This window comes from Prosopis cineraria, unplaced genomic scaffold (genome assembly GCF_029017545.1).
Source record: "Prosopis cineraria cultivar Desert tree isolate PC_DT_omini unplaced genomic scaffold, ASM2901754v1 PC3, whole genome shotgun sequence".
Taxonomy (NCBI): domain Eukaryota; kingdom Viridiplantae; phylum Streptophyta; class Magnoliopsida; order Fabales; family Fabaceae; genus Prosopis; species Prosopis cineraria.
In genome coordinates this window covers 35,100,212-35,119,521 of record NW_026555334.1, presented here as the reverse complement: position 1 = coordinate 35,119,521, position 19,310 = coordinate 35,100,212, and the positions used below count along the sequence as shown (strand labels likewise).

At 34.4% G+C, this 19,310-nt stretch overlaps 2 protein-coding genes across 5 annotated transcripts; both read left to right on the top strand.

Annotated features, from left to right (window-relative positions):
- The first annotated feature begins 4,959 nt into the window (after positions 1-4,959).
- On the top strand, positions 4,960-10,160 carry LOC129307419 (uncharacterized). Its single transcript, XM_054948376.1, has 4 exons — positions 4,960-5,481; positions 6,851-7,126; positions 8,059-8,196; positions 8,481-10,160. The coding sequence occupies exons 1-4, from the start codon at positions 5,182-5,184 to the stop codon at positions 10,026-10,028; spliced, it is 2,262 nt and encodes a 753-aa protein (XP_054804351.1). The 5' UTR covers positions 4,960-5,181; the 3' UTR covers positions 10,029-10,160.
- A 729-nt stretch (positions 10,161-10,889) lies between these two features.
- LOC129306375 (sister chromatid cohesion 1 protein 2-like) lies at positions 10,890-19,226 on the top strand. Of its 4 annotated transcripts, XM_054946941.1 has the most exons (16): positions 10,890-11,147; positions 12,211-12,466; positions 12,567-12,604; positions 12,688-12,734; positions 13,429-13,493; positions 13,629-13,695; positions 13,834-14,617; positions 14,733-14,847; positions 15,534-15,670; positions 15,743-16,041; positions 16,167-16,253; positions 17,237-17,273; positions 17,380-17,401; positions 17,534-17,666; positions 18,302-18,426; positions 18,677-19,226. In XM_054946941.1, the coding sequence occupies exons 1-15, from the start codon at positions 11,033-11,035 to the stop codon at positions 18,410-18,412; spliced, it is 2,313 nt and encodes a 770-aa protein (XP_054802916.1). In that variant the 5' UTR covers positions 10,890-11,032; the 3' UTR covers positions 18,413-18,426; positions 18,677-19,226. The 4 variants fall into 4 exon arrangements, with proteins under 4 accessions (XP_054802916.1, XP_054802915.1, XP_054802913.1 ...); XM_054946940.1 differs by having other exon boundaries at positions 13,629-14,617; positions 14,736-14,847; XM_054946938.1 differs by having other exon boundaries at positions 13,629-14,617.
- The last annotated feature ends 84 nt before the right edge of the window (positions 19,227-19,310 follow it).

Here is a 19,310-nt window from a genome sequence, read left to right as displayed (position 1 = left end):
GTGGCCCATGGTTTTGGAAATCGGGCAATTCATCATCTTGTAATCACGTTTACGCCTTAAACTAAATGTGATTGCAGTAAAGGAGTTGAAGTGTGCGGGTCGACATGTCTACTAATAATTTTCGCACACACTTGAAGAATGCCCGCCCTGAGTAACAATGAGTGATTTCAATAATTTTTTTTAATGTATATATGTGACTACCTAATAAGTACTATCTAACAGCCATGCTTAAATGTTATCTAGCGTACTTGAAGATAAAAATTTTAATGAATTTTTTTTATTTATGGAACTTAAATAATATGTTTATAAAAAATGAAATCCGTCTAGTGCCATTGGTGGTTTAATACTTTAATTCAAATTTGATTGGGAAAAGTGAGGGCACGAAAAGTGCCCCGGGGGGGGGGATACCATTGGTTGGTGGTTTAAGAAATTGAAATTGTAGAGAGAGAATGAAGAGAGATTGTTGAGTAAGGGAAGGAAAGTGGGGAAATGGAGAGGGTGGGCATAGATCGTGTCCCCGTCGTGGAAGACAATGAGGGGTGATGGTTGTTAGCATCACAAGTTGACTTTAACACTTGGCAACATGTAATTGAGTGCATTTTAAATCCACTCTCTAACATACCCACTCCCAGTAACTTCCAATTTACAAGCGTATCTTGAAAAAGTTTAAGGGAGAATCACACTAAAAGTTTTAAAAAAATAAAACATTATACATCATGTTTAAGGGCTCTTGTTTCAATTTTTATTGACAGTAAAAATATAATTTTATTTTTATATAATTTAAAAACTCAAATCATATATAATAAAATATTTACGGATATATAAAATAATATCCATATGTGTTTTGTTAATTTATAAATTAAAATATACATTACACAAAACATACATAACACGATGTCTATAGATGCACAACACGATGTTCATGTGTATCCACACATGGATATTTAGTTGAGAATGCATAAACATTGTGTTGTGCATCTATGAACATTGTGTTGTATATTAGTTGCGTCGCTTGTACATTTTATTAAACCTGTTAATCAATTAGACACGCATGGACATTGTGTTATGCACTGATTGACATTATGTTGTACATGATCTGAGTTTTTAAATTATATAAGGACAAATTTGTATTTTTGCTCAAAAAAAATTACAACAATGGCTCTTAGGTCTACAATAACATAATCTATTGGGCCTACAGTGCAAACTTTTACTTTTTTAAGGCTTTTAGTGTAATTCCTCCAAAGTTTAATTATAATATTTTAAATAATTATAAAATTCTTTTATATTCCTATGATAAAAAATATTTTGCATTTTTTGAGAGGTTTGATTAAAAAATATCAAGCATTCTTAGTATTTTAAGATAAAATTAATGTGTGTTTGTTTCAGAAAAATGTCTTTAATAAATAAATCATTCTATATTTATTTTTAAGTGAAACATTCTATTAAATAAAAATAAATATAAAAAAAATTATATTAATTAAAAATAGTTAACTAATTTATTATTTTTTAATTGAGGGAGGGAGTATTTACTTTTTATCAACAAAATTAACATTTTCTTCTAAATATTCTCTTACTCTATTCATTCATTTTCAAAGCAACCTGATCTGCTCCTCTTATTATTGTATGTTACTCATTATGTTTTGGGATAATTAACCTATTGGATCAAAAAAAATTTGTGTTCAAAAATTATGGATTAACTTTTTAAAAATTTAGAAGTATGGCCAATTTACATTGATATATAAGAGATTTATAATTGATATATAAGGAATTTAACATTAATATATAAGGAGTTCAATATTGATATATAAGCTTATGAGAAGTTTATCATTTAAAATTTAAAAATTACAGGGAATATATAATTGATATACAATTATGTATCATTAATAAATATAATAAATTAATCATAATATAAAATATAATAAATATTGAGTTATTTATTTAATTTAATCCTATCACATATGTTATGACTACAAAAGCCCCTATATTTTATTATGTACAAGTCATGCTCAACATGTTTTGTTGAAATGACAAAAATCTTAACATATAATTTTCCACTAATATTTGATGGAGGTAAAAGGAGCAAATTAGTGATAAACTATATTTATGCCCTGCACGGTACACAAGAATAGTTTAATTTTTGGAAAACAAAATAAATATAAATATTTAAAAAATATTTTTGTATAGATATAGATTCTCCCTCCGTTAAAAAATATAAAGTATTTCTAGTTAAATCTCGCCCCCAGTCAAACAAATTTTTTTTTTCATATTCATCCCTATTTAACAAGGTGTTTTACTTTAAAATAAATATAAAATGATTCATTTAATAGGAGTATTTAAAAAAAATAATTACACCTTAATAGATTAAAAATACTTTACCTTTTTAATATCCAAACTCTTAAAAAAATATTTTATATTTTTTAATGAAAGGAGTATATAAAAGTTCTATGCATATCTAACAACTGTTATTTTACTAAAAATCTTATATTCACCATCAATTTTTAATAAAAAATCCTACACGATCTCTCAAAATATAAAAATCTTATTGTTTTTTATACCTTGTTTAAAATTTTAAAATTTATAAATGTAAACCCCACTGATATTTTTAATGGTAGGTCTTACACACCACTTTTTTAAACCACACTTCTTCAATTTTTTAAAAATCAAGTTTATTAAAATATTGAATTTCCTCTATTAATCTTAGAGCTTCAATTCATATCAAGTCTAAAATATCTGAATATATAAAAAATTTATGGTCAAGCATGACTCTTAACACCTTTAGTTTTTGAATTTATTTAAATCGATTTAACTATTTCAAATTATTAAAAATTATTTTATTTTACATTTCTCTTTATTGAGTCCATACACTGAGCCTTTGAACATGATCTATAGTTGTCCTTTTTCACAATCAAGTTCTTTCAGATTACTGAATTTGTCAATTATCGAGTGACTTTTTGTTAAATACGAATTGTTATTTGTTAAAACATGATCTATAATTATCTTTTTTCACAATCAAATTCTTTCATATTCTTGAATTTGTTAATTAGCGAATGATTTTTTCATTAAATGCAGATAGGTACTGGACTACTTATTAATTCATGAATAGTTACTTGTCAATTAAAAGAAAAAAAAGGTGCATTATAATGTTTTCCCATCAAAAATTATTTTAAAAAAACATAACTTTGGGTCTATATATTTTGCTCATGTTTTGCTATAAATTTTTACACATTTTTTAATGTTTTAAATTCTTACACTTTTATTTTTGGTGTTTTGGATTTCAAAATGAATAAAGTATAAGAACCCAAAATACTAAAAAATAAAAGTGTATGGATTTAAAACATTGAAAAAAGCACAAGAGCCTATAATAAAATGCAGGGATCTAAAATTATGTTTTCTCAATTATTTTTAAATAAATTCTCAACAGTGATATTTTAAAATATTTTCAATCTCAATTAACATTAAATATCTTTAATGGTTTTTGACCAGTTAAATGATTGTTGAATGATATTTTTCCTAAATAAATAATGATAATGCAGGGTTAGCTTCAAAGAAACGCCTGCGGCCTGCATGGCATTGCAATTTGCAAAACACGCCACACGGCTGCTTGATTTTGCTGCAGCTGGTAGTAGATCTTCTTCTCTAATATCTCTATCCCATTTTAATCTTATTTCAACTGTCGGCTTTGTATAACAGTTCTGCACCATTATCTAGAATGGCTGAAATTTTTAAGGCCCCGTCGAAGATTCTGTACTTGTTTCGTCCCAAATAAAATATTCCCGCTTTCAACATGAAGGTTTAGTTTTAAGCTTTAACACTACACTACCGGCATGTTTAATTTTGGTTTAAAAATTAAACGCCACTAAAGAACAAATCAGATCTGCTGCTACCACATTGCTCATCAAAATACGAGAGAAAGGAGGCGGGGCTGATGGTTCCTAAGCCTTTTCCTCTTACATCGGAGTTAGAGACTTCCGAGGAAGAAGACAAACGGTTAACAGCCACATCAGCCTTCGTGGGCCCTGGCCTTTGATTTAAGGTTTTTTGTCGGGTTATGACTTATGAGGCCAACCTGTGGGGCAACCCACATGGCATTGTGGAAAATGCCTGCAAAGAAATTATATTCTATATTGACAGACGACTGCTGACTTCTCTGTTCAAATTTCAATTCAATTCACCCCAAGTTTAATGTCCACCTCGCCTCCGTTGCACCGGTCGCATACAAGGATAACACAGACACGTATAATTGAATTGAAATATAACACCTAAAAACAGAAGCATGTCCAACCCTCTCTCTCTCTCACTAAATAATGCAGCGGTCAAAGTGTAGCATGTTGTTAATCTTTACTACTATTATTTAGTGTTAAACAATAAAGATCAGCGTGCCTTTAAATCCTTAAAATTACTCCACAAATTCAACTCTGTTAATATATATATATATATATATATATTCACTAAACGTTAGAATAAATCAACTTAAATAAAAATTCAATGAAGTAGGAGTGTGTGTGTGTGTGTGTATATATGTCACATAATTTTAAATTTTAAAAGTAATTAAAGAAAATTAAGAATATACCTTTTAAGAAATAAATTTATATGTGATTATTAATATTTTTATATTTAATTTTTCAATAAAAATATAAGGAATTTTTAATTTTTATAAATGTGTTTCGATCATATGAGTATTTAACAATTACAATTATGCCATATTATTAATAAAAATTATAAATTTGTCAAATATATAATATATTCATATTTTGATTCAAGAGCTAGGATCAATATGGCCTGGTTAGAGTTAGATCTATGGTTTTTCCCCCCCTAAACAAAGCTTAGTTAGATCTAACTAACAGATATTTATACAATAAATTAGCCATGATTAGAATTAAAGTTTTTCCCCTCCTTGGAGAGGGATTAGAATTAAAGCTAAACCATCCCAATAAATTTGCAATCGGGCCCTTCCCATGCCGGGCTCCTTGTGGCGCTTACTCCTTTCAACTTTTTTATTTAAGTGTTTTACTTTCTGCCTCGATCGTCGAGGTTCCATTCTCCAGGGCGACAAAAGCATTCCGTTTTACCGAAGTGAGAGTCGTACAAAGCACGCGCGAACCCTCTGACCCTCGCCTGAGGTTGTAGCAGCGAAGGCGCGACTCTACTGCAGCTTCAACCTCACTAGCTGTCCGCCGGACAATGACGGTATTTTCCGGCAAGCAGGTGTTTCCGGTGGACTACGAGGCCGAGGTGTCGCAGCGCCTCCTCGAAGCTTGTCACTCCGGGGATCAGAGCTTGGCCTTTGAGTGCATTGCGGATCCATTCGTGGACGTCAACTTCGTCGGCGCTGTGAGCTTGAAGATCAGAAAGGCCGAGCTGGTTCTACACGAGGAATCGGCTAGCGAAGTACGCTTCGAGTTCGAAGAGTTCAAGACCGACGTCACGGCTTTGTTTCTAGCTGTTCATGCGGGGAATGCAAGCCTCATGAAGAAGCTACTGGTAATGAACTGTTTGGGGGCTCATTTTTGTATGGTAACATAGATCTCCGCGATTGATTTAATTTCGGCTGGTCTATTCGTATTTCTGGTTTTATCTGATGCTGATGCATTATTTATCAATTTTGAAACAAATTTGGCGCTCTCTTACTTGATTGTTTCTTCATATTTTGGTCAATAACTTCTCCAAACTTTGTCCAATGAGATGTTACTCATGTTACTGATTTTGAAATGTTTCATACGCTCAATTTAAGTGGACATTATGCGAAATGTGTGTCTTCAATTTTAAATTTCTCTGGTTTTGAATTGATGCCCATGCCATTTGTCGACAATAAATTGTTTCAATAGTGCCTCTTCTTCTTTATAACTGCTCCTCGGATTTTGGTTGTCTTCTTTTAAATGAAGGAGGATTGAAGAAAACTTCAAAAATTAAAATATCTCTCTTCCCGAAAACTGATTTCCGATGTTTCTAGACAGTGCTGGTTCAAGTCTCTATGTGAAGTTAATTATTCGATTATGAGGATCTCATATGATTTTCTGAGAAAGTAGAGTAAAAATGCCCGATCAATTTGAATTTCAAACTATTCAGGTTTTAGTGGGTGCCTTTTTCTGCAGTAAATGCTCTGCCTTTGTCATCGATGGTCCCCCACGTATCCCTTTCCCCATCCTCAAGTTCTTTTAGATGTTAGCTTTGGCCAATTTCCCTCGTTATATTTTCGAAAACTTCTCATGTATTTAGATGAGCTACAGATTTTAAAATACAAGGCCTTCATGTTCGAGTTTAGTTTCTAACGAGACTCTCAATATTCGCGACTGATATATTAAGCCACAGTTTGGTTTTGATTTAACCAACAGGGATAATTAATGTTAAATCCATAAGGTCTTCAAATTATTGCTTTTGTTAATCTGTGGGCTACATGTTGCATGGCTAACCATTTTGCTCCAAAGATATATGAGCGACATCCAATTTTTCTTGGTGCTTTTTTAGCATGTCTTATCTGTCCCATACTGTGTTGTCCCCAACCATTGCACATAATGCCACTACCATATAATGTATCCCACATTCCCTTTTGATAACTTTTCCATTTCTTTTGTTTGATTTTACTTGCTTCCAATTATTGCTTTGGCCATCACATCGCTTGCACACACACATTATGCTATTCAACGAAAAAGGTAAAAGGGGAAAATGACAAGAGTCAAAGTTTTTGTCCTGAATGGAAAGAATGGTTTCTGATTTCTTATACTGTGTTGATCCTAGCATCCAAAGCAATGGGAAGAAAAGATTGAATTAAAAGGACAAAGGGAAAGAAAATTTTCTCGTGATTCTTGTCACTATATAACTTTTTTAATGCACATTTTTTTTCAATTGACAGGGTGCGGGAGCTGATGTAAACCAGAAACTCTTCAGAGGCTTTGCAACAACTGCAGCAGCGAGGGAGGGCCACGTTAATATTCTTGAGATCTTGCTTAAAGCTGGGGCATCACAGCCAGCTTGTGAAGAAGCTCTTTTAGAGGCAAGCTGCCACGGGCAAGCCAAGTCTGCCGAATTGCTCATGAGCTCTGATTTAATCCGACCCCACGTTGCTGTACATGCTCTTGTGACCGCATGCTGCCGGGGGTTTGTAAATGTGGTAGATACTCTCATAAAGGTACGTGTTTGCAGTATAAATCTTGAGGTTCGTTGTTGCGACGGTTCCAGACTTCCAGGTAGGAGATCATTGGGGCTGGGAAGGGGGAGTCAAAAACTTAATCAACGAATTTTTTTTTTTTTTTTGGGTACCTAAAAGTGAATCTATGGATTTTAATTTGGCAAAATAAACTAGAAGCTTACTTTTTTCGTTTGATTTGAATTCGTTTGCGACTAGGCCCCAACCTATCTTCTACTTTTTTAAAATTAGGGTTGAAATAAGTGCCACTTCAAAATACCCGAGTTCTTTATGATCACAATGGCTTGCATAACTTTTAATTTAACCATTAACACCAAAAAGAATGGAAGTAAATGAAAACTAGAGTATAAAATTATTAAAATATGCTTCTGTTGCGCGTCTTTTATTATTCTAAGTTCAAGAATTCATGCTCCCTTTTTATTTGTTTCTATTTTACGGTAAACCATACTTCCAAGTTCCAAGGGTTGGGTGGAAGGTTTTGTTAAACCCAAGGGCCATTGACGGCCTCATGGACATCTTTTTTGCGTTTGATTAATGTTTCTTAATATGGAAGAAATTTGTGCTGTCAGATTTTTTTTTTCCTCCTGCTCTTCACGGTTTTGTAAGCTTTTTAAGTGCCTATGTCAGGCGCTTTCATAAATTCTCTCTATGACACTTTATTCATTCTGTACTATTTTGCTAGAAAAGAAACTTGTATTATGAATTGTGTGCCTCTTAAAAGGGGATGTCTTGTCCAATTGACAGTTTCATGAGAGAAACTTGGGATAGCTATCTGCTATTTTTCTCCTGCCATTCCTAAGGGGAAAAAAATCTTGTGACTGAACTTAAGTAATATTTTCCATTATAGTACTTTCAACCCTTTCTTAAATACTTGTTTGCATGTGCTAAACTTAAGATTATCTTCTCAATGGCAGTGTGGTGTGGATATGAGTGCAGAAGATCGGGTACTTTTGCAGTCAGTTAAGCCTGCTCTCCACACAAATGTTGATTGTACTGCGCTTGTTGCTGCTGTGATTCATAGGCAGGTCCCCGTCGTGGCTTTGCTACTGCAGGTATTCTTTTCCCTTGCCCTTAAATATTTCCATTATTATAATAACATGGATAGATTCTATCCAAGAAACACACTCAGTTGGACAGTACATGATGTTAATTCTTAAGTGCTTAATTTCAGTTTCCACATGAAAGATAACCCCCCTCCCTTGAATTTACCTCTTTTAGGTTGTGGCACTGTTAAGATTTATGGTCATCTTTGATAATTTTTATTTATTAATTTGTGTAAATTAGGGGGCTTTAACCCTATATGACTTTACTTTTAACATTAAAAAATGAACTACAGAATGGTGCAAGGATGGACACCAAAGTAAGGCTAGGAGCATGGTCATGGGATGCAATAACGGGTGAAGAAATTCGCGTCGGTGCTGGACTGGGAGAAACTTATGCCGTGACCTGGTGTGCGGTTGAGTATTTTGAAAAAAGTGGTGCTATACTGTTCATGCTCCTGCAGAATGTCTTCCTCAACAACCCTCACGATGGAAGAACCCTTTTACACCATGCCATTCTTTGTGGCAATGTTGAGGGTGTTAGGATACTCTTGGAATGCGGCGCTGGTGTTGAATCCCCAGTTAAAACAACTCAGAAGACTGAATTCCGTCCATTACACATGGCTTGTCGTCTTGGCTTTTCAGAAATTGTTCAATGCCTCATTGCCTTCGGTTGTGATTTGAACTCTATTACACAAGCTGGTGACACGGCTTTGATGATTTGTGCAAAACATAAACAAGAAAAGTGTCTCAAAGTACTCACAGTGGCTGGTGCCGATTTTGGCTTAGTCAATACTGCTGGGCATTGTGCAAGTTCAATTGCTGATTCAAACCAGTGGTCACTTGGTTTTCAGCAGGCATTACTGGATACAATCAGAAAAGGAAAGATGCCCACATCCAGCAATGTCTCTGTGTTTTCACCCCTTTTATTTGCAGCTGAAGTTGGGGATACGGAGGCATTGAAAACTGTAATTACTTGTGGAGGATTCGATCTTGACTATCAAGATGATAATGGATTCTCTGCTGTTATGGTTTCTGCCTTGAAGGGTCATGTGGAAGCTTTTCGGTTGCTTGTATATGCTGGAGCTGATGTAAAGCTATGCAATAAATGTGGTGAAACAGCAATTGCTCTATCTGAGTTAAATCATAATCACGATTTATTTGAAAAAGTCATGCTTGAATTTGCACTCGAAAAGGGCAATCGCAACGCTGGTTTCCATGCTTTACATTGCGCAGCTCGTCGTGGTGACTTGGATGCTGTGAAATTGCTCACTGATAAGGGTTATGACGTGAATGCTCTTGACGAGGAGGGCTACACTCCACTCATGTTAGCAGCAAGTGAAGGCCATGGTTCCATTTGTGAGCTCTTAATTTCACACGGGGCTTGTTGCAATACCAAGAATGCTAGAGGAGAAACTGCACTTTCACTTGCAAGAACATTTACTGGAGGTAAGAACGACGCACAGGCTGTCATACTCGACCAGCTTGCTCGTGAATTGGTAATTGGTGGCGCCTACGTGCAAAAGTATACCAAAGGTGGCAAAGGCTCTCCTCATGGCAAAAAAATACAAATGTTGGGATCTGTGGGAGTGCTCTGTTGGGGTAAGTCAAGCCGGAGAAATGTAATATGCCGGGAGGCAGAGCTGGGGCCAAGTTTATCTTTTTGTAGAAATAGACACAGAAGAGGTGATGCTGACGTTCCAGGAATATTTAGGGTGGTCACTATCAAGAACAAGGAATTTCATTTCTTTTGTGACGGGGGCTCTGAAGCTGCTGGGCTTTGGGTGAGAGGCATAAAACTTGTAACCAGAGAGGCTAAATTTGGTAACCAGAGAGGTATATAGATAGTGTTGATGTGAATATATAGGATGTATGTTTGGAGCAATACTTGATCTCAAAGTATGAAGCTACTTTTTATTGTAAAGATTTTGATCTCCATCAGTTGTAAATGTGCTACTTCCTCTTTTGGTATTGTTTCTGCTGTTTTTTGGACGACGGTATCGTTTCTTCCATCATCTGTTCTTTTGGAATGCGGATATTAACATCTAAATGCAACTTTAGAAAGCTACAATATAAACGGATAAAAAACGAAGAATTTTGCAAAAGATGCTTCATTGTCGTGATTTAAAAATTTGCAATGAAAATCTATATTTAAATAATAAGGACTTAATTGATAGTAGAGGACTAGAGGCAAATTTAAAAGGCCAAGTTAATCAAAATTAAATTTAAGAGAGCAAAAATCATAACTAAGTCTAAATAAATAATTAGTAGTTTCATTATCCCTAACCTAAATGCGTATGGCTAATTATCTAACTTAATCTCTCGCCACAAAAAAAAAAAAAAATCCCAACACCAAATATACACACTCCCTCTCTCTGTTTTTTTTTTTTTTTGGGTCAATTAGTCATGAAGTTTTTCTTAATCCTCTGTGTAAGTTAATTTTTTTCTTATTTTTTGTAATTTTTTATGTACAATTTCAAAATTATCCTCATACAAATTTTAAAAAGAAGTATAATATTTTAATTTTTTTAAAAAAATCAAAAGACTATTTTTTAAAATTTAGGGATAAAATTAAAAAATAATTTATTTTTAAAATAATTTTATTATTTTAACTAACTAATCAAAAAGTGATTTATAGAAGGGGAAAAAAAAGGGAGGAGTGTGTGTGTGTGTGCGCATTTATATTTTCGTTTGAGCCTTCGCCCCGGTGCCTAAGCACCCCAGGGGCCAGACGACCGTTTTTTAACAAGCCATTTCCTTCACAGCAGGCAGCAGCAGCTGGCCTTCCATAATTCCAAGCTCGAACTCTGAAACAGAATAGGAAAAATTGGAGAAGCGAAATATAGACATGTGCTACTCCAAGTGTCTCGTTTCTAGAAAAGGTGCCATATGGGTTGCGGCTTATTGTTTCAAAAAGCTCAAGAAAGCTCAGGTCAAAGAGACTGACATTTCGTCCTCCGTGGGTTTGTCTTCTTCCCTCTATCTCTTCTTTCTCGTTCGCTTTAATCAGTAAGCGTATTTGGGGGGTTTTAGGGGAAAATTTTGAAAGAATACACTTATTCACTCGAAAAACCGAAGTGTTTTTACACGGTTTCATTTCTAGCCCTTGCGCAGCGTCTTTTCTTTTCGAAGAAAAGCGAATGTTAATTGTTCTGTTCATTTCCCGTTTGTCAAACATTCAGGAAGAGTAAGTGGGGGCACCGCACCCTGACATTTTTTTTTTTGAGTGTATGAAATTGGCATCTACTGGGATTTTTCTATATGGGATTTGCCTTAAATTTGTTGATTTGGATTTGTAGCTTATATATTCTCGTTTATGATTTTTGGCTTTGTTCTTCACCATGAGGAACGATATCAACCATGGAAGGCATCGGCATATGCATTCTATTGTGTGTTAGATGCTGAATATTTGATCCCAGAGAACTTTTGGTGTAGCAGAACAATCTAGGGTTTTAATTAGCCGTAAAACGTGAATGAATATTTGCAGACCTCGGTTGGCATTGTCCTCTACAAATGGGGGCAATACACACACACACACAAATGTAATGAAACTCAATTTTGGTCATAGTCTCATACTGGTGGAACATGTTTTTACTATCTCTTTTGTTTACCTTAGCAGCCTATATTCTTTTTATACTAATCAATGCTCCATCCCCCCTTAATTGTAAAATTTAAAACACAATTATCATTGATTCCAGGTAATAGCTTTTATATCATTTGCAAGAAAGATTGGGCAGTGTCACTTAGTTCTGTGTTTATACTAACACTTGAAATCCACTGATCTTCCTCCCTCCAAATACACAAATTTGCATAAAATCCTATCTATTAATTTGACCATTCACAGGATTTGAGAGGTTCTGCTAGAAGCTACATTATTGCCTCCACATGTACATATTAGTTCAACTGGCAAACTATACTGAATTCTATTATGAAAAATTAAGAAAGCTTTGTGGGCTAATTTTGGATTTTTTTAATATATATATATATATATATATTCATTTTTTCCCATTTTGCTGTTTTATGCAGACAAAATCTTGCAAGATGAAATGAACTTTGACTCATATAGAGTGACTTCTTATCTTCTTCTTGGTGTCGTCAAAATATATTCAAAGAAGGTTGAGTATCTACACCATGATTGCAATGAGGTGCTCATCAAAATTAAGAAATTTACAATTGATACACAAAAGAATGCTCGTAAGGAAACCTTGCGTATGTCTATTACTGTACCAGACAGATTTGAACTGGATGCTTTTGATTTGGAGATTGTTGAAGATGATGGCTGGTAAACTATTCTTTTGCTATAAAAGTTTAATTTGTTATGGATTTTTTTAATAAAAATTTTGGAATTTATAAATATTTCATTAAATCTTCTGTTAATTCAGGGGCAATATTGCTCCCAAGGAGGACATCACTCTTAAAGGTATATAAAATTATGTAACAAATTTTCCTTTACATTTTTGTCTTATTCTATTGTTATATGTGATGCAGTATGATATTTTACAGATGTTTTATGGAAAGATGAGGGAATTGGACAGTTTTCTCTAGACAAGGTATTTCTTACTATTTTCTTCCTATATATAACTCTAGTTCTTAAAATTTGTCAAATCCTTTCAGCCTAACATGAATGATGTGCCTTGCGTTTTTTATTTTTCAACTGTTAGTGATTTATTTATTTCCATTAGCAAATTCTCAATCAACTTTTGTTGGTGAGTCCTCTCTTTTTTCCTTTGTACCTGCAAATTGATTGTCTGATGAATTGTCATGTGCAAACTTTGATATTCATGATCAATTTATCAATTATTTCATGCTAGCGTCAAGCCACTATACCATTTTTTTTTAAAGAAATGTTCATTTACAATAATATCAAAAGTATATAGATCCTACTTTCCATTCATACTTATACTTCCCTAGTGGTCTCTTCTGAAGTACCAATATCTGGTTGGATGGTTTTATATGATGCTTGCTAATAAAGTTATAATATTGTGCAGCAACTGTAACGAGATCAGTTTGGAAATTGGAATCACATACAGGGTGTAGGGCCTGAGCTAATCTTATAATAGATGAAACTCTTGTCAAATGGACCATAATGTGACACTTATTGATGGTTGACATTGGCATATTTTTAATTGTTTAACTTTACATGGGAACAGCTTTGGTTTTGTCTATGTCTGTTGTGTGAGTAGTTTTTATTATTATTTTTTGGATTGTTGCCATGCTTAATACCTTCCATTTTCTCACTTGCAGTATCAATATGAGGAGTCTGATTTCTGTCAAAATTCCTGCCCTGCTGATCCTCTTATTCTGGAAGAGTATGTCAACTATATTTCATAAATCAATTTATTGAGGACAACTGAAATTTCTATTTAGTCACAGTATGCTGATTCTGAATCTTTACATTTTATGTTATCCTATGAACTGATATGATTGTGCAATAAGCCTTGCAGTTTTCAACAATCGCAACTGATGGACAACTATGAGGTCAGCCCACCAAATAGTCCAATTAATTTACAGGTAAGAAAGGATAAATTTCAAGATAGGTTATTCTCTGAGGAGATATCAGTGAATTTGGACTCCATTTTTGGAGTTGAAGGAGTACGCACGGATCCTATCAAGTTATCTATTCAAAATCAACAAATTGACAAAGAGCAGACAATTGCAGAAACTGCACCATATGAAGATGATATGCATGATGAAAGAAGTTTGGAGAAGATTATATCATGTGGGATCTCTCAAGAGGAGCTTGAGGATGTCAGAATGTTTACTAGGAGGGAGGAGGGACCTGAAGTCTCTGTTGCTGTATCCCGTCAAGTTGGTGAAGAGCATATTAAGGCCAGGGAAACAGCAAACTTAGAATGCCAAATTCATCAAGAAATTGGAGAAGTTCATGTGGCAACAAGTCCTCCTAGAAGCATGGAAGGGCTTCAAGATGACAAATGCAATAAAAAAGAATGTTTGGAAGATGGCAGATCTTCCATTGCCAAGGAGAAGATTGAAAAATTTGTGGTAGAGTCTGCTGAAAAACATGATAATGCAGGCGAACTAAAGTTACTAGAAAAAGATTCAAATAAAGATGGAAAATTTGGTGAAGAGAAGATTAAGGTTAATGAAACAGCAAACTCTGAATGCCAGGTGCATCTGGAAATTGAAGAATTTCATGAGGCAAGGGATTCACCAGTCGGCATGGAAAGGCTTCAAGATGATATGTTCAATAAAAAAGATTGCATGGACCCTGATAGATCTTCATCTGCCAAGGAGAAGGTTGAAAAACTCGTTGAAGGGTCTGTTAAAAAGCATCATAAGAAAGGCAGATTAAAGTTACAAGAAGTTTCAGTTGAAGTTGAAAAGTTTCATATTATTCCACCAGAGTCAAACATTCTTGATATAACTCCCCAAACCAAGTTTCAAAATGATTCAGTTGCAAAACCAAAACAAGGTTTTTATGACAATTTTCCACAGAATCCTGAAAATACAAATGCTGAATATTTTTTATGTATTGTTTATTCACCTGCTCAAAGTTCTTTTTTTCTTTGGGGGATGGGTTATCATAGCAGGTGCTACTATGCTGGAATCTATGCATATTTCTACACCAGCTGTGAAAGAGCGTGCTCGCTTTCCAAGGAAAAGAAAATGTGTTTTTGATGGATTGATAATCTTGCCTAATGAGTATGTGATAATTAATTTAGATAATCTTCTTGAACACTCTTCTAGCCTTCTTTCAACCATTTTGTCTTGATATTACTTCATGTTTGAAGCACTTTTGTTATGCCATTGTATGGAATACAAGTCTTGCAATAGATATTATCTATGTCCATTGCCCAAAGCTTGATCAAAAGATAGAGTTGGCATCCGTCTTGGGAGGATAAACTATTTGGAATGCATATTGAGTTTTGCCAATAGTCATGTTGGAAGTCAAGGTTGTTTTACATCTCTGAATTTAAATGGAAGATCCTATGGCAGTCAAGTTATTTGATAATCGCAAAATGTTGTGCATCTTTATGCTTTACAACGTGTGGTATGAGCAACAACTAGTTTTACTTTGAGTAATAGATGGGGAGGAAAAATTAGTCCATTCACTGTTTTGATCCTTTTTATTCTTTTGGAGAATACTGACATTTGCAATTTTTTCTACCTCTCTACTCATTTCTTTTGAAGCTGCCCTCTTTTTTGCATGCACTAGCTGTAGCTCGTGTGATCTACCTGTAACTGGATAGCAGCTACTCAACTTGTTATATTATATACTGAATGTATATTTAATTCAGATATGGACTTTCAACTCTTGGGATATTGCTTGAAATAGTGATACCTTGAAATTTGACTAAATGAGCCCTATGCATATGGAACTGTCTTAGGGTGCTTAGACAGAGCATACATGACACAAGCGACTTAATTTCCAAACGGAGAAAAGTTCCCTGTCCCGTAATTGCTGCTTGGAAAGCATCTCGGGTTTCCAGTCTTCCTGAGGGGTTCTATGAATCTTTGCTGCCTTGTGAGTTCAAAATTTATCATTTGTTCTTTGTTTATATAGTCTGCTATCTTTACGAACCTTTCTTTTTTGCAGGTCATTCATTAGAGCTCCAAATCCTGTTCTCTAAAAAGAAAATCAAGATGTTAAATTCCATTAAAATTGTGGAAACTCCAGGGAAGTTAGATGAATCAGAATCTCAAACTGTTGACAAGGTAGAGCATAGTGAGCCTGCTCCAAATACCCCTCCTCAGTGCTCAACATCTCGACCAATTTATTTTCAAGACAGCAAAGAAACTACAAGCTCGGACAATATAAGACCTTCAAGTCCATATGAATGTATAGAGAGAAAGAAATCTTTGAAAAGGGATGGAGAACTTCATCTGGTGAAAGAGGTAATGAATAATTATTATGGGAACTTTGAAAATTCTGTTATTTACTCAATTGGCTCACAGTAATAATGGTAGTTTTAGACGCAACAGTAATTATTTTTACAATTCACTAGTGAACCATTTTGCAGGGTAATTTGGAAACTTCTAGTTGGCATGCAAGCATAACAGGAGAACAATATTTAAGAAAGGATGAAGAACTTGATTTGATGATTGAGGTAAAGAATAACTATTATGGGATTAATGTTAAAAATTGTTGTTTTACTAGGTTAGTCTAAAATAGGTTGCAATTGTCTCTGCTAGTCATCCTATGAACTATGTTGCAATGTAGTGTTTTATGTTGGAGTTTGTTTGAAATATTTTCTTCGGAAAAAATTGATTACATCTCAGGATTGACTTCTTAAATTGCACCCACTTCTTTTGAGAAGAAAATGCATATGGGTGAACCTTTAAGATAGTTTGGATGACATGTTCCAAATATGAAGGTAATATCTAAATAGGTTATCATAAAGTATGTTTGATGTAAAACACACACTCGCATTAATTTGAACAGAATAGGATGAGGAAGAAGAAACAGAATCAGAGAGTGAGCGGTGAAAGGGGAGCAAAAACAGAGGGGAGAGATGACAAAAAACAGAGAAAGCAGGGGAAGAGGAGTGGAACGCAGAACTGATAGGTAGGGGGAGTAGAAGGAGAGAGACGCAGAGCTGAGAAACATTCACAAAATTCAGCTATTCATTCATTCAAAATCTAAGAACTCCCTTATATGTGCTGCATGGTGGCTTTTTATAGAAGCCACAATTAAGGTTTCCTTCTTATGAAGGAAACATAAAATGAAATAAAATATAAGCTTGATTTTTCCTTTCCTATAAGGAAAGCTCAACTTGCAGATTTAAAATATATAAAGAGTAAAAAAAAAAACAAAAGCATGTCAGGTTTCCTTTCTTAGAAGGAAACTTACAAAATACTAAATAATGCAAAAATAATTATTTCTTTCTAGAATAACATTTGCCATATTTTCTATCAATGTTTTTAATTTAAATTTAGTGGTTGAAATATCTAAATCTCAAGATAGTGATTTCAAGCGTCAAAGCTAAATCCCTATGGTAATTATTACTTTGTGGGGCTAAGAGGTTCATTATTTAGTTTATTTTTCTTTTTGTTCTTGACTGTGCTGAAAATTAATTGATGCTTTTGTCAGGAGACAAATTCAATTGAAACAGAGAATTCAGACTTATGTAAGAACTCTTGCAGATTCTCATTATTAACTTGCTAAATTTTATTGGTCAAATTCTGTGCTCTCTCTAAAATGGCCTGGTTTCTTGATTCTTTTCTTTACTACAGGTGGATGGTCTAGGCGAACGACGTAAGTTGGTTGTTACACTTGGAATGTCTTATGATTGTCTATAATTTAATGTTTGTTTTCAATACTGCTTGATGCAGGAACTCGCCAGATACTTGCAATATTTGTCTATTGACTGGCTGCTGTTTGATATAGGAAAGTTGCCAGATACTTGCAAAGACATTTTCTGGATCTAGGGAAACAAAGAGAAGAAAACGTTCTGAATTTTTCACAAGTTTTGCTAGGACGGGCTAAGAAAGATTGTGCAAGGCTATTTTATGAAGTATTGGTATGACCAGTTTGCGTCTTAAAGTTATATTTATGCTCATGACAATGTCTTAGATGACTTTTCATGCGGCAAACTTTATCCATTTCTTGGCCAGAAATGAGACATATGGGTTAGTTTCCGGTGATTTTGAATTTTCACCTCTTGAAGGGAAGAGTATCTATCTCTATCATCAATTATCATTGGTGCCGTGTTATCTGATTACACAACTGTGAAAAGTTGAATCTTGGTTTTTTGTTTGATTGGTGATCTTGAATATGAATTGATGGAAAGAATGCATCGATAATTCTGAAGACGTGATTTGTTTTGAACTCCTTTTGCTCTTGGCGTAATTTAGTTATTATGACATCAGTGTCTTATGGTAACGTAAAACAAATTGGTTTGACATACGTTTCATTATGGGATATTTTCATCACTGTACCATGTTGATGCTTCAATGGCTTCATCAAGGGGGAAAACAGATTGGGAGAATTTTCAGCCCATTCTTAGTTAGTAGAACGGCATGTTCACAATGTGATTGTGCCTCGAAATTGACTGTTCTTGAGTAGGTTCTTTTAGTGCTGTTTTCTGAGCACTACCCTTGCCAGAAGAGGAAAGGAACATATAGTAGCATTGATCTGTGTGTAACGGTTTTGCAGGTTTTGAGAACTACTAGTTGTTTGGATGTAATGCAAAATAATGCTTATGGTGATATTTCCATCCGGAAACTCTCGCAACTGGATCAATCTTTTGGAGTTGACGAGCTGTAGAATCACAGATAGAGGTAATTTGTTAGAAACAACAAGTTTACTCTTTATTTATAATTTTAAAAAAATAAGAGAGTTGTTTTGGGGTTTGTTTAAAGGATATTCTACTATTTAGCATTTTATTTTATTTCCTTCGTGTGTACTTTTACACACATGCACATCTGTGCGTATCGGTTGCTGAGGATCTTTCTTTATTGGAGAACTACCTGACTGCTTTTACAGACATGATTGCTAATGGTTTCCGTATTTCTTTTGCTCCTTGTCTAGTCTTGTTTCTTGGAGTAGCAAAAGGCAAAGACACAATAGGTTCACAGTAAAGCATACAAGGAGATCAGGCCACACCAAGTGCCGCTGAAGACGGCTTTTGGTATAGGCGATCCTCAGATTTGTCAGCTTCAGATCTAATCTTTCATGCTACAACAATAAGCAACTTTCTGATAGCGCGACACTTCTGGATTGCATCTGCAGCTAAATTGATTGGAGAGGAGTTTTGGAAGTAACAAGTTAATTGGAATGTAGGGGTTTAGGTATATATTGAAAGGGACGATTTCACTATACATCATTATTTGTGTTCTTAGCTTGTTTCTTAGCTAATTCTAATGTGTGGTTATTAACTTATATGCCGTAGGATCCATGTAAAGTTGACAGGCTCCAATATATGCAGGAAGCCACTGAGTTTCCTAGCAGGGAATGTTTTTCGGCCTCTCTAGAACTTGAACCTGTCTTATGAGTCATATTATTCACGTGGCTAGCTTTCTGCAACTATTGGTGATTCTCTGTTTTCACTTTTCGAAATAGGAGTAATTTTTGTCTTTCACGATTTCATCCTTCATCGGATAGTACGAAAGGATCGATAATAATCCAGGGAATTTACATTTATGGACCCAGAATTAAAATAGGA

What these genes read in the sequence shown, in the direction of transcription:
- LOC129307419 (XM_054948376.1), top strand. Translation starts at nt 5,182, where the DNA reads ATGACGGTATTTTCCGGCAAGCAGGTGTTTCCGGTGGACTACGAGGCC. An exon ending in GCCTCATGAAGAAGCTACTG is followed by an intron (nt 5,482 to 6,850) that starts GTAATGAACTGT and finishes TTCAATTGACAG; the next exon opens with GGTGCGGGAGCTGATGTAAA. An exon ending in TCGTGGCTTTGCTACTGCAG is followed by an intron (nt 8,197 to 8,480) that starts GTATTCTTTTCC and finishes AATGAACTACAG; the next exon opens with AATGGTGCAAGGATGGACAC.
- LOC129306375 (XM_054946938.1), top strand. Translation starts at nt 11,033, where the DNA reads ATGTGCTACTCCAAGTGTCTCGTTTCTAGAAAAGGTGCCATATGGGTT. An exon ending in CTATGAATCTTTGCTGCCTT is followed by an intron (nt 15,671 to 15,742) that starts GTGAGTTCAAAA and finishes TCTTTTTTGCAG; the next exon opens with GTCATTCATTAGAGCTCCAA. An exon ending in AACAGAGAATTCAGACTTAT is followed by an intron (nt 17,274 to 17,379) that starts GTAAGAACTCTT and finishes TCTTTACTACAG; the next exon opens with GTGGATGGTCTAGGCGAACG.